The 13935-nt window shown below is 44.1% G+C and overlaps 1 protein-coding gene across 1 annotated transcript in view; it reads left to right on the top strand.

Annotated features, from left to right (window-relative positions):
• LOC146177904 (ubiquitin conjugation factor E4 B-like) overlaps positions 1 to 13597 on the top strand; it is a 123560-nt gene extending 109963 nt beyond the window's left edge. The window contains exon 11 of the mRNA XM_084581656.1: positions 13402 to 13597. Within this exon, the coding sequence (XP_084437782.1) occupies positions 13402 to 13597 (196 nt within the window). The remainder of the gene's footprint in view (positions 1 to 13401) is intronic.
• Positions 13598 to 13935: the final 338 nt, after the last annotated feature.

Raw genomic sequence — 13935 nt, 5'->3', positions numbered from 1 at the left:
TGAAGATTGCCTGCATTGAATCTGACAACTGCCTCTGCAAGCGCAGCTTCAAATGATGCTCCTTTGGTGCCAGTGACCATATTAGTGAGTGCGAATTCTTGTTGCTGTTTTGGGTTTTGCCACGTTGGCAACACTCTAGCAGCTTTTTTTCTGCCAAGCGCTGGTAGATAGGCAGCAGTGCCTCACATACAACAGTTTGGGCACAGGCATGTGATGTGATGGAACATGGCCATCACTGGATTGCTTGGACATCATGCGTTTTCAGAGCCCAGCTGTAGTCAACTTATTCACAAGGTCGCCTGTGAGCTTTCCCTCGCCTTTGTGTTTTGCAATCACATTGCGGAGGGCTGTGCAGTCTTCTTTGTGTACCTTTATGAAGCCATACACATCCTGCAAGGCCAGAAACTATCTCCATCACACAACATAGTTGTGTACCCATAGTTGTGAAATAACATAGTTGTGAAATAAGACAAGTGCAGCTGATCTCGTGAAATTTTTTGTTTCTATTCTTCTGACACTTGTAGCTGCTCTTCCACGCTTGATACAATGGGTCGCCTTCTGCAGGACCGGCACAGAAATTACTGAACACAACATAGTCTAGTGCGAGCCGGTTCAATCACTGTGCCCACGCCAATGTGCGACTAATGGCCCCTGGTCATTCATGAACCTTCGAAGGAGACATCCAGGGCTATCCAAATGCAACTCTTCTCACGAACTGAACGGGCACTGCCCATCAACACTTTCTCGGCCGCGCATGTTGTCAACTTGTTCTTCATGTAACGAAGTCCCCTATGTGAGCTTTTCATAACTGCAAACACTTTGGTCAGTGCAATCTGACGATTTCCCATGCTTTGCATTGCCCATGTAGCAAGAACATTGACAGGGAATGGATTTATTTTTTGGTTACCTTGAGCGCGCGGCAAACTCCATGCCGATGAAATATCACCACAGTTCGTGCACGAGAGAGCGAGTTTTACGGCTAGACTGTATTCACGGTCTCCTTTAAAAACTTTCACATTTCTACCGCACACCTTGCATTTGAAGACACTCAACAGCTCGTTGAAACATTCCAAATTCACCACAGTGAATGCAGTATCATCCATACCGCTGCCGGTTTTTTTTTCAAGTCGGCAGTTGTCACAGTTGCTGACAAAATCTAATTTCTGCTTCGTTGCCGCCGTTGAATCAAGGGTCCATAGTCGTTCTTGCGCTTTCGTTTCGATCTCCAACAAATCTGAATGCTGTAGCATTACGGTGTCGTAGCGTATGCAGCCGCTGCACGTAGCTGTTGCCGAGCTCTTCTTCGTCCTCCAATAGCACTCCATCACCAGCTGCTGGCTCTTGCACATTATCGGAGCGTTCCCATGACGCATGATGTGTAAAAAGTTGTTCACTCTCTTATGTTGCAGCGGTAACGTAGCGGTAGAACATCCGCCTCACATGCAAGAGGCCCTAGGTTCGAATCCTGGTGCCGCACAATTCTCTACCGGATAAAAAAAAAAAAAAAAAAGAAATTCCACGTGTCGATGGAATTGCATAAACAGGTTTGTGGTGCGACCTGATGCCGGTGAACACCTCCGGCAACGCACTCCCTCACCAGAACAGGAGTTGGCCACCCTGGTGCAGTAATTGGCTGCAACCTCCCATGATTAGTAGTATAAACCCCGGCCCTCAGTCACCAACGGCTGCGGAACAACTGACCACGGCGGCGGTCAGACCTGTGACGCAGCAGGGGGTGCTAAGAAAGCCTGGCTCCGCTGGACAGGCCGCCATTGGAAAATGACCCTGGCAACGTTTAATGCTAGAACCCTAGCTAGTGAAGCTAGTTTAGCAGTGCTGTTAGAGGAACTAGAAGCCATAAAATAGGATGTCATAGGGCTTAGCGAGGTTAGGAGGCCAATTGAGGCATATACTGCACTGAAGGATGGGCATGTACTGTGTTATCGAGGTTTACCGGAGAGGCGAGAACTAGCAGTAGGCTTCCTTGTCAATAAGTATATAGCAGGCAATATAGATGAATTCTATACTATTAATGAGAGGGTGGGAGGCATTGTCATTAGGCTTAATAAGCGGTATAAACTGAAGGTTGTAGAGGCCTATGCACCTACATGTAGTTATGATGACCAGGTAGTTGAAAGCTTCTACGAAGATCTAGAATTAGCAATGCAACAAGTAAAGACGTAGTATACAGTACTAATGGGCGACTTCAATGCCAAGGTAGGGAAAACGCAGGCAGGAGACAAGGCAGTAGGTGACTGCCTTGAATAGCAGAGGGGAGTTACTAGTTGAGTTTGTAGAGCGTAATAGGTTAAGAATCACGAATACCTTCTTCAACAATCGGAAGAACCGGAAATAAACGGAAAAGTCCTAATGGGGAGAATAAAAATGAAATTGACTTCATACAACCCCCGCCATTATGCAGGATGTAGAGGTAATCGGGAAAGTGCGATGCAGTGACTACAGGATGGTGAGGTCCCGAATTAGTCTAAATCAGAAGAAGGAACGCCACAGTTAGTAAGAAATAAATCTATCAACGAATTAGTGGTGAGGGGGAGGGCAGAAGAGTTCAGGATCTCGCTACAGAATAGATGAATATTCAGCTCTAACCGAGGATAGCGACATTACCCTAGAAGCAATGAACAATAATTTCAGAGATATCATTACTGAGTGCGCTGTAGAAGTAGGCGGTAGGATAGTTAGAGAGAGCATGCCGGTAAGCTGTCTAAGGAGAAGAAAGATTTGATTAAGAAACACCAGAGTATGAAAGCAGAGCTATCAAAGCTAATCAATAAGTGCAAAGTGGCCGATATAAGAAAGTATAACGGAGAAAATTGCTGTAAAGAACGGGGGAAGCCTTAAAGCGGTGAAGAAGAAATTGGACATAGGCAAAAATCAGATGTATGCGCTAAGGGACAAGGCGGGCAACGTCATCACGAATATGGACAAGATAGTCAAAGAAGCCGAGGAGTTCTATACTGATCTCTACAGCAGCCAACGAAGTCACGACAATAATGAAATTGGCGGTAGGGAAAAACAGGCGGTAGGGGAAACGCTTGGGGCGGGCGTCATGATCACAGCAGCTGACGGCGTGCTTCCGTTGATTCATACATGCAAAGATAAACGGCTCCTGCCAAAGAAAAAAAAAAAGCCTGCCGCTTCTTAACGTCCGCAGCCGCCATATCTTACGCTACGTCGCGCGTACAGCAAAACGATAAGAAAGAAGACTCTCGCAAAAAAAAAAAAAAGAAACAGAAAGCTGCCGCTTCTTAACGTCTGCAGGCGCCATAGCCACGTCAGCCGCCGCGCGCAGAGGGTTCGCAACACACGGCCGGAGAAAGCATGCATAGCGCGTGCTGAAGGAGAGAGCTCCGGCAAAAGAATGGGCACACCCACGCACATGGCTTGCAAACGTCATGTGTTGGCGCGCGGGAAACGATAACTGCAGATGCGCGCGCCTTTGGAGAATGGGCGTGGCGCTGTCCAGAACTGTCCCCTCTCATTCCTTCCGCTCGTGGCTTGAAAACGTCACGCGGCAAACGGCCAAGGGTGATGCGATCGTCTTTGGGGAAGGCACACTTTCAGTGCGTGGTGCGGAGTTCGATATATCGAACGACCGGCGAAATTGAGTTCGATATATGACGCGGCTTTCCTATACTTTTGCATGGGACTTTCAAGGGGATATTCCGTGAGTTCGATATAACCAAAATTCGATATATCCGGGTTCGATATAACCGGGTTTGACTGTATCTCGAAGGGGGAGAAGGTGTACAAGCTTTCAAGTGTCTTTATCTCCATCAAAGAGCTTCTGTAGTGTTCCAAAATATTTTCATTTTATACACATTCCGCACTCTCTTTCAATATTGTGTGAATTTTGTGCAAGCCTTTTCTATTAAAATGTCAGTTTGAACAGAAGATGAATTTTTTGGGTTATTTGTTAAAAAGACTTGGAAAATAAATTTTAACAACAAAAGTAGCTGTGTAAAGGTATACTTATCACACGTTTATGACGTAGTCATTTTTTGGGGCTTATTGTTTAGCTTCCGCTACTGTCTTCAATCTGTCTAGCATTCTCCTTGACATTGTATTGTATTGTATTGGGGTTTTTTGGCGCATAAGCAACTCAGGCTATCATGCGCCAAGAGCAAGGTTAAAATCTGTGCTTATTTGAAAAGGGGAAAAAGGTTCGTTAAAGTTTACAGTTTATTCAGAACGTCTGCTTCTTTTAAAAAACTAAGAACACATGTTAAGTTTATTATTGCTCTTTCTCCTAAAAGTAATTTGGGATGGAAAGGGATGGCACGATCATAAAAAATAGTGAAATGCTTTCTCCGTAGTTAATTGTTATTTGTATTTGCCTCTCACATGTTTGTATGTTTGAGGATGTGCAGGCTATCGAAGGTCATCTACATAGAGCGAAAACATAACGGAATTTGGGATTTCTCTGCAAATGGAATTCATTTTTACTACGAAAAGGGTTGTGCTTAGAATGCACCCTTGTGGCACCCCGTTTTCCTGAACAACAGTGTTGCACGTTTTATTAGTGTAAAGTAACCTTTATTCACACATAGCCCCAGCAATGCATTTGTTATGATTGCAGTTATTTTATTGTCACTAAGATTTTTGTCATTCAGCTATTCTATTCTGGGCACCTAAGGCTAGTAAAGTACGCTATATGCTGCCTCTTTTGCAGTAAAAACACTCAAGTGAAATGTTGCTGCCAAGAAATAATACTTCTGTCACACAATCACTTTCGATCCTCATTCAACTCGATCTGCATTGAGGTTTTCAAGAAGGATTGAAGCATCCCGTGCTACACGGGCGTTTTCAATGAGCATCAAGAAATTTTCCTCGTGTGCGCTTTAGAGCTGATGACGAGGGTGTCGACGACCGCTTTCGAGTGTGCTTGAAATCTCAAGAGCGCTTGAGGAAGCAGCTTGAAGTCAAGCAGGCTCGAGCTCGATTGCATTTAAAAGTTGCCGTGTGACAACCTCGATCTGCATTGAGTTGAATGAGGATGGATACTGTCCGTGTGACAGGGGTATAAGTGTTTCTGCTGAATATAAGTGGCAGTAAAAAGATCTTTGTTGGTGGTATTTTCTGATTACAATCAGCATCATGAACATTTACTGCGTTGCTGTAATACTACACGTTTCAGTTTACTCCACAGCCAGCCAGATGGTACAGTTGTGAGTGCAGCATTGCCCTTGTGTTTTGGTCAAATATTTAGGGGAATCCCCCAAGGTGGAGTAGAGTTTTAATAAGGGAGTAATTACCGTATTTACTCGCATAATGCTCGCACTTTTTTTGGAGAAAATTGTTGCTAAGTTAGGGGGGCAATAATTACCTGGGGAAAATTTTCGAGCAAATGTTTTGGAGCGCTAAAAGCAAATTTAAATAGGTGTGAATCGGGATTCTTAGCATTACTTTCAAGAAGAACTTACCCTTGTTAGAAAATAGAAGGTTGCCAAAAGCAAAAATTGTTAAAGTACCTCGCAAAATGGCAACGACTACGAGCATCTACGGCCGGTCTCGAGGGAGAGCGCGCTTCTCTTCTCTTATGGCCTCACCAATGGGGTCTGTTTCCACAGCCCGCCACGCCTCGGTAGGGTCGCCACCGCCCCACTGCTGTGCCTCTGCTACCGCCGTTCACGCGCAAGGGAAACGAGCGCTCGCTCTTCGCTTCGCCCACCTCAATTGCAACCGGCAGGTTCGAAAACTCACACCTTATGGTTTATACAAGGACGCCGTAATCAGCGTCTAAAATTTATCGTGTACGAGGAATAAAATATAGTCAACACCGCTCACGCAAGCACGTGTCTTTGTCAATGCGGCCGAGCACGGTCGAATGAAGCTGGTATACTTACTTCAACATTTTTTGCCCCGAACTTTTGTACAGAAATAAATTTATCAGGCTATGCAGTGTTCCTTCGAAAGCCGTAAGCAGGTGTAGCGCGACCTGACGTGAGTGCATGGCAAACTGTAGGCTGGAGATTCTGTCAACCGCTTTTGCTTTCGTTTAGACCAAAGAAGGCACCGGCAAAAATTTATGGGGGGGTCAGGTTCAGAGTAAGGAACAAAATTTACGCATATAGTTAAAATTGCAGTTGTCTAGTAGAGTGAGCTGTTCTAGCTTCGTTCAAAACAAATCAGTCTGTTGAAAGACAGAATATGCAGTCTCGTGACTGACGCACGTACATGTATAACATACGTAGTCGGTTTAATACATAGATAACAACAAATTTTAATCAAGGAAATGGGCATGAACAGTTATGCCTAATTGAAAAGAACGGCAAACAATAAAAAAATTGTCCTTCAACGTTATACATTGTAGTACTATATTCATCAATTCATCAAAGCGTGACCTGCGACTAGAAAATTCAGTCTCAATCTTCCTGGCCGGTTTGTTCATATAAGGAGCTGGCCTGTAATTCCTGTTTGTCACTTTCTTGGCATAATTGACAAGCAGGATTCTGATAAATTTTTCAGATATCAAAGAAGTGGACCTTATAGGCTGGTGTTAATTCCTTCAGGGCAGCTCAGCAATGGCGAATTCTCAATTGCGCTGCTTGAATCAGGATTTGAAGTACTTCGAGAGCACTTGTGTGTGGTAAATGCACAAGTATTTGTTTTTTAAGAAAACCATTGTCCAATAGGGCAATAAACTCTGGTTTCAGATAATGCAGTCCACTAGAATTCTTGTCCTTGTAGAAGAGTGTACATATGGGGCTGCTTCTTTCGATAGTTTCAAAAAAGATAGCGCAGCGTCACACTCAAGGTAACTGATTAACTTATCAATGTATCCACCGACGTAAGCTAAACCGGAATATGTGACAGTAATGGGATGACAGGAGATGCCGCCACAATTACATCATTTCCTCGGTTACTGATTGTGGCCGAGCAGAAATGATTTATTCGGCATCAACGAAAACTACCTTGATTTTGCTCCAAGATGAACGTCCGTCTTGACAATGTGGTCAAGTGCCGCTGTTACGGCCCTCGCATTTAGCAGGTCGTTCTCTCCGCACATCAGTCTTACTTTCCCTAAGAGCGCCTCAATTCCACTATTGAGTATCCTGATTAAGACGGAGCCGACACCTTTCCCCGGGAGGTATTCTACCACTTGTACAGTAGACTCGTGATGAACAGCATTTCTTGAAATGTTTCTCCAGTGAAAGTTTCCTTCTTTTAACGCTTTAGAAGTTTCTTGGATGCTTTCGATATGGCAAGTGTACTCGTTTGTCAGCCGCTGCAATCTAGTATCACCAGCTGCATCATTTATTAGCCTCTTTTTACCGCTTTCAGCACAAGTGATTGTTTTCATAATATCATGTAAAATTTCATTAAAGCAGCATTTATTTGCAAAATAAAATAATGTTTAAATACAACACATTTCATCATCAGCCTGATTATACCCACTGCAGGGCGAAGGCCTCTCCCATATTTCTCCACTTAACTCTGTGCTAGCTGCATCCACTTGACCCCTGTGAACTTCTTAATCTCATCCGCCCACCTAAATTTCTGCCGCCCCCTGCTACGCTTTCCTTCCCTTGGAATCCAGTTTGTTACCCTCAGCGACCATCGGTTATCCTCTCTTCGCACTACATGTCCTGCCCATGTCCATTTCTTCTTCTTAATTTCTACTAGAATGTCGGTAACTTGAGTTATTTCTCTGACCCACTCTGCACGCTTTCTATCTCTTAATGTTACCCCTACCATTTTTCGTTCCATAGCCCTCTGGGTTGTCCTCAACTTAAGTAGAACTCTCTTGGTTATCCTCCACGTTTCAGCCCCATAGGTGAGTACAGGCAAGATGCAACTGTTGTATACTTTCCTCTTGAGCGATACCGGTAAGCTGCTAGTCATAATCTGCGAGTGCTTGCCAAATGCGCTCCATCCCAATCTTATTCTTCTTGTTATTTCCTTTTCATGGTCCGGATCTGCGGTTACTACCTGTCCTAAGTATACATATTCGCCTACTACTTCCAGTATTTCGCTACCTAATGTAAACTGCTGTTCCTTCCCGAGGCTGTTGAACATTACCTTAGTCTTCTGCATATTGATTTTCAAGCCTACCTTTCTACTTTTCCTGTCTAGGTCATCAATCATTATTTGCAGTTCATCCCCCGAGTTGCTTAGCAAGGCAATGTCATCAGCAAATCGCAGATTACTGAGGTATTCTCCATCTACCCTTATCCCTAACTGCTCCCATTCCAAGTCTCTGAATACTTCCTCTAAACAAGCTGTGAATAGTACTGGAGAGATTCTGTCTCCTTGCCTAACACCTTTCTTTGTGGGAATCTTGTTACTTTCTTTATGCAGAACTATGGTTGCTGTGCAGCCACTATATATATATCTTCCAGCACTTTCACGTACGACTCGTCTACCCCCTGATTTCGCAATGCCTGCATCACTGCAGAGGTTTCAACTGAGTCAAATGCTTTTTCGTAATCAATGAATGCTATGTATAAGGGCTGGTTATATTCCGAGCATTTTTCTATCACCTGATTGATGGTATGGATATGATCGATAGTAGAGTACCGTTTCCGAAACCCTGCTTGATCCTTTGCTTGATTGCAATCTAAGGTTGTCCTGATTCTATTAGCGATTACCTTAGTAAATACCTTATACGTAACAGACAGTAAGCTGATTGGTCTGTAATTTTTAAGGTCCTTAGAGTCCCCTTTCTTGTGAATGAGGATAATGTTTGCATTCTTCCATGGTTCCGGTACCGTTGATGACACCAGGCACTGCGTATACAGGGTGGCCAGTTTTTCTAGCACGATATCCCCCCCGTCCTTCAGCAAATCTGTAGTTATCTGATCCTCTCCAGCTGATTTCCCCCTTTTCATAGTTTCTAGTGCTTTCTTGACCTCGTCCTTCGTCACTGGTGGAACGTCTGACTGTTTTTCCCTACCGCCAATCTCATTACGGTCCTGACTACTTTGGCTACAGTAGAGATCTGTATAGAACTCCTCGGCTACTTTGACTATCTTTTCCATATTAGTGATGACGTTGCCCGCCTTGTCCCTTATCGCATACATCTGGTTCTTGCCTATGCCCAATTTTTTCTTTACCGCTTTAAGGCTTCCCCCGTTCTTTACAGCACGCTCAATTTTCTCCATGTTATACTTCCTTATACAACACATTTGCTAATATTTAAATGATAATAACATTGAAAACTCAACCTTACAGTCTTTACCTTGACTGTTATACTAATACTTTATATCATGCAAGCATTATGCAACTTAAATTACATTTTTATGAAATTATTTTCATCTTCGGTGCTATGTATGGATGGTTTCGCATCTAGTGCTGAAAGATGGTTTTGCTGTTGCAGACGAGTTGCTGTAATGTTAGCCTTGACGAAGCTTCGATATGATCAGTTTTTTTTTTTTGTTTGCTATTCATGTGCAGGCTTGGGAAAAATTCGGATTAAAATGGACAAAAGTAGCTACCATGCCGCAATGCATGTCTATATATGCTTGTAGAACGCTTGCAGAGCGACAGTGTTCTTATATAAAGACTCGGTTCTTGTGTGTAGTACGCTGACATGCCGCTGGAGTATCTACCTTCCGTGTTCGTTCATTTCGGGGCTGCACACACCACGAAACAAGCGAGCGACAGCGCGAAATCATGCAATAGCCACCCGCCGCCGCTGAAGCAGATGCGGAGTGAACAGTGAGCAGGTTGCGCCCCTTGCGGCGGCGGAGAGCGTAACTCAAGGAGAAAAGTTCCCAATGTTCACGAGGCGATTGAGAAGGCCGTAAGAAAGAGCGCGCGCTCTCCCTCGAGACCGGCCGGGGAGCATCATGGAAAAAAAAAAAGACGAGCATAACCGATGATGATGATCTACCCAAGCACGCTATCGCTGCCTGGTAGCGTGTGCACACTACAAGGCCAGCTAGGCTCAGTAGGGCTCCAAAGATGACGCTTGTTACTACTAGCAGACGACTCTCGCGGTGGTAATGGTGGTGCGATGATTGTGCGAGGAAAAAAAAAAATTCCAATTTTTGACGCCCAATGTTGGGGGTGCGAGCATTACGCGAGTGCGAGCATTATGCGAGTAAATACGGTACACATTGTCATCCACCCAAGCGCAGCCATATGGCTACAAAGGAAAGCTATACAGCTTCCTCAGAAACTTCGTAGTTAAAAAAAATTCGTCCTGGTCCGGGGATTGAACCCAGCACCACCGCCACTCCGGGGCCGTCACTCTACCGACTCAGCTAAGCAGGACGGCCAGCAGATCAGATGGTAGGGGGAGAGCGGATTGATCTATAACTCGAAGCGGGAAATGTGTTGGTCAAATATTTGTGTTGTTTTGTGTTCTTAACTGCTCTGCTGCCTTCTTCTAAGAGCTCTGTGTAGTATGTATTTTTATCTGTACTGTCATGCCTTTTTATGCATCTTTTTTTACTCTTTGATTTGGTCTATATAGTCTATGTTCAATTTATCTTATTGTGAATTATTGCTGTCAGCGGTGATATAATAAAATTGAATTGAATTTAAAGAAAGTAACCGTAGAAGACACGTGTTATTTTCTTGTCAGTTGGATGTTCCGCTTGCTGCCATTCGCTGGGTTTTCGTTCTATTATTCTGAGGTGCAGCCTGGTTTTCGTTATCTTGTGCTATGTCTGAATCCGTGCCGGGCCCGCTAAGCTTTTGTCTTTGACCTCATCCCACACGTACGTCACCTTGTTGAGAACCAGCTTATCGTACTTCAGATACGCTTTATCATAAGGTGTGCGGCTGTCTTTAAAGGTCGACCATAGCTGCTTCCTTACTTTTTTTAATTCTGGGTGAATAGTCCTCCGACATCGAATAATCGGTATCCTTCAGTTTCGTTGCATTTCTCAGAAGCTGCATTTTCTCGTCGAAATTACAAATGCGCATTATCACGGGCCGCATTTTGTTTGGTCCCTTTCTTATATGTGGTCAAGACTGTTTCGTTTGTGGATTCAGCGATTCGATAAACAATCAAGTTATTGCGTCGACTTCTGTTCTCACGGCCATCTATCTTAAATTCTCTATCTTAATCTTCTTAATCTCGGCCATCTATTTTATCACTCTTAAATTTGCGACTACTAGATTTTATACTAACCTGTGCAAAAACGACGACCCAGGCTAGCCGTGTCTGCATACTTTGGTTGGTCCCACTGATAAAAAGAGCTTGAGGGTCGGTGCCGGTCGGCTCGGGTGTTGACGATGTTGCTCCGATGTGCCTTAGTAGAACAAGAAAATGTCCCAAGTTCAAGGCATTTCTTCCAGTCCGCCATCAAGCGATGCACTTGGGGATGAAGTTTGTAGATGGGCGATGGATTGACGAAGCGAAATTCTTGAAATGTAACCGGCTCATTGCATGCAGGTAAAACCTGCACAAAAAAGACGACCAGGTTAGCCGCGTCTTCATACTTTGGTTGTCCCTTGCCCACCATGTTTCAAGATCTAGCGCCACGCTTTCGACAGCATCTTCGGTAGGAAACTCTAAAAAGAGATCGCCAGCGCCGTGTGTCTGCTATGTAACTCCTTTTCTTTCAAGTCTTTCAATTGCTAAAAGACCGCTTAGGTGAAAGAGTTTTTGCTCTCTCGTGTGACACCGGTATTAATTTCAACATTATGGTAGAAATGCCAAAAGTTTGCCAAGTTAGGGAAAATGGCACAATATATTCCGCAGTGCATTTTCATTTTAAACTGGCACATAGAAAGTATGTTATTCATGCGCATTTTTTTTTTTCTTTCTTGGGCTGAGCCACCATCGCGGCTGCGCCGCAATGCGACGCGCAATATATTAGTTTGACGCCAGCGCATAACTAAGAACTATGAACGCGATCCGATCGGCACAAACGCGCAGCCAGCTCTACGAAGACAATGTGTCCTCGCAGTTTACGCACTGGAGAATAAGTTTGACAGCAATTTCTTATTTATGCTCACCTTTTTCAACGTGAGTATCGCTGCCGTATGTTTTACACTTAGCCTGTCTCGGCAAACTGTCTGCATCTGACGATCGTGAACTCTGCCTCGCCAAGCGGACTGTCCGCTGCGCTGCTGTCATCATCACGAAAACATCCCGATGCCTGCATCACCGCTGAGGTTTCAACTGAGTCAAATGCTTTTTCGTAATCAATGAATGCTGGTTATATTAAGGCTGGTAAGGGCTGGTTATATTCTGATCATTTACATTAATTAGGAGATGGATTTTGGGTGCTAGGGATTCTTATTTCTAGATGGACAGTTTTTATCTATCATGGGCAGATGAGCATAGGCTCATTCAGAGAAATTTTTTTTTTACCCGTCATGTTCAATGTCCGGCAACATTTTCATGCCTCAGGTCCGTTCAAGTGGCAAGCACCAAGAGAAGGGCTGCAAAACCGTATCCAGGAGATGGATGCAGCGTCAACTTGCAGCGAAGCTTGAGGCGTAACTTCGGGAGCACTGTAGCGATGCACACTGCAAAGTTTAATTTTTATACTGACTTTATTTGCGCTTTTAGGTTTTCATTGCTTACTTCTTTTAGCAGGACAGAACAATTTGTGCTATACATAGTCTTCTGGTAAATGCCTTTGGATGGGCATTTTTTTTCTGTTTTCTTCTAGGAGTGTCAAATGTGGTTTCAAAGTTTCTAACACTATTTCCAAAGACGGGCAGTGATCACCCCCCCTTAGCGTTTCTCGGTAATTGTATGGTGTGTTGCGGAACAGCGCTTCTTTAATTTCCCAAATCCATGCATTTTATTTTGAGGCACATGCTATGTGCCGACTTTGAAATATTATGTAATTTGCACTTTTGGTAAAATTCTTAGTGCCTGTTTGTCTCCGTTCGGTGCCTAAAATGGAATTTTACCTGCCATTTTTAGTGCCTAAATATCTGGCCTCTAATCATAACATTAGGCACTTAGCATAAGAGACCATCTAACGTTGTGTTTGGTGGGGCCTGATTGGCTTCAAACTGGGCTTAGTGCACAGAATGTTGATCAGGCTTGCACTTGTCGGGGTGAATCTGTGCAGCTGAAATGTGGGAGTCGAGGTTTCCGTGTAGATGACACATTCTTATTTTTATGAAACCAGCTAGCCATATTTTTGGCCACTCATAGGCACAAAGTGGTTTCGCAACAGAATGAATTTCTTGTAGAACTGTGCCCACATTTGGACGAAGGAAGCTCAAATGTCCTACTGCAAGTGCAAACGCCCCCTTGCAAACTCTGTTAAACGTTTTGAACCCCCTTGCCCATTTATTTTGCTTCCTAGCTTGGTAGCCTGCAAGATGCATGTCATAGCCAAAAAAAATGGGTGAACAAACTAGAGTGTTAGTTTTCTATATCATTGCTGCTAGAAAGACGAGTAGAAAGACAGGTGGAATGTGTGTGCCTTTTGTTATGAACATGTGGGCCTTGAATTGTTTCAGTGTGCCCGATGATGGCCTGCCCCGGCTCTTTGCTGCCTACCCGGAGTGGTACATCGAGGACATTGCTGACTTCCTGCTCTTTGTCATTCAGTACGTAAGCTGCTGCTTCTGTGGGAACATTTGCACCATCTCTTGGTGCTGCGAGAAAAATGAAGTCTCGATGCAACGTTGCACTGCAGTAAGAAATCTGTGGTAATGCTACAATGTGTGTGGGGACCATGCACATATAGACCTTGCGTTTATTACTATATTTTTACTGAGTTATGCAGAGTAACTACAGATTCGGACCATGAAAAGGAAGTTAACTAGGAGAACAGGATTGGGTTGGAATGCATTTGGCAAGTATTCACAGATTATGACTAGCAGCCTACCGTTATCGCTCGAGAGGAAAGTATACCTTTACTCACCTATGGGACTAAAATATGGAGGTTAATGAGAGGGGTTCTACTGAAGTTGAGGACAACGCAGAGGGCTGTGGAACGAAAAATGATAAGTGTAGCTATAGAGATTGGAAGTGTGCAGAGTGGGTCAAGG

This window comes from Amblyomma maculatum, chromosome 10 (genome assembly GCF_055883805.1).
Source record: "Amblyomma maculatum isolate TAMU_Amacu chromosome 10, ASM5588380v1, whole genome shotgun sequence".
Lineage (NCBI taxonomy): Eukaryota > Metazoa > Arthropoda > Arachnida > Ixodida > Ixodidae > Amblyomma > Amblyomma maculatum.
This window is presented reverse-complemented; position numbering and strand designations above follow the sequence as displayed.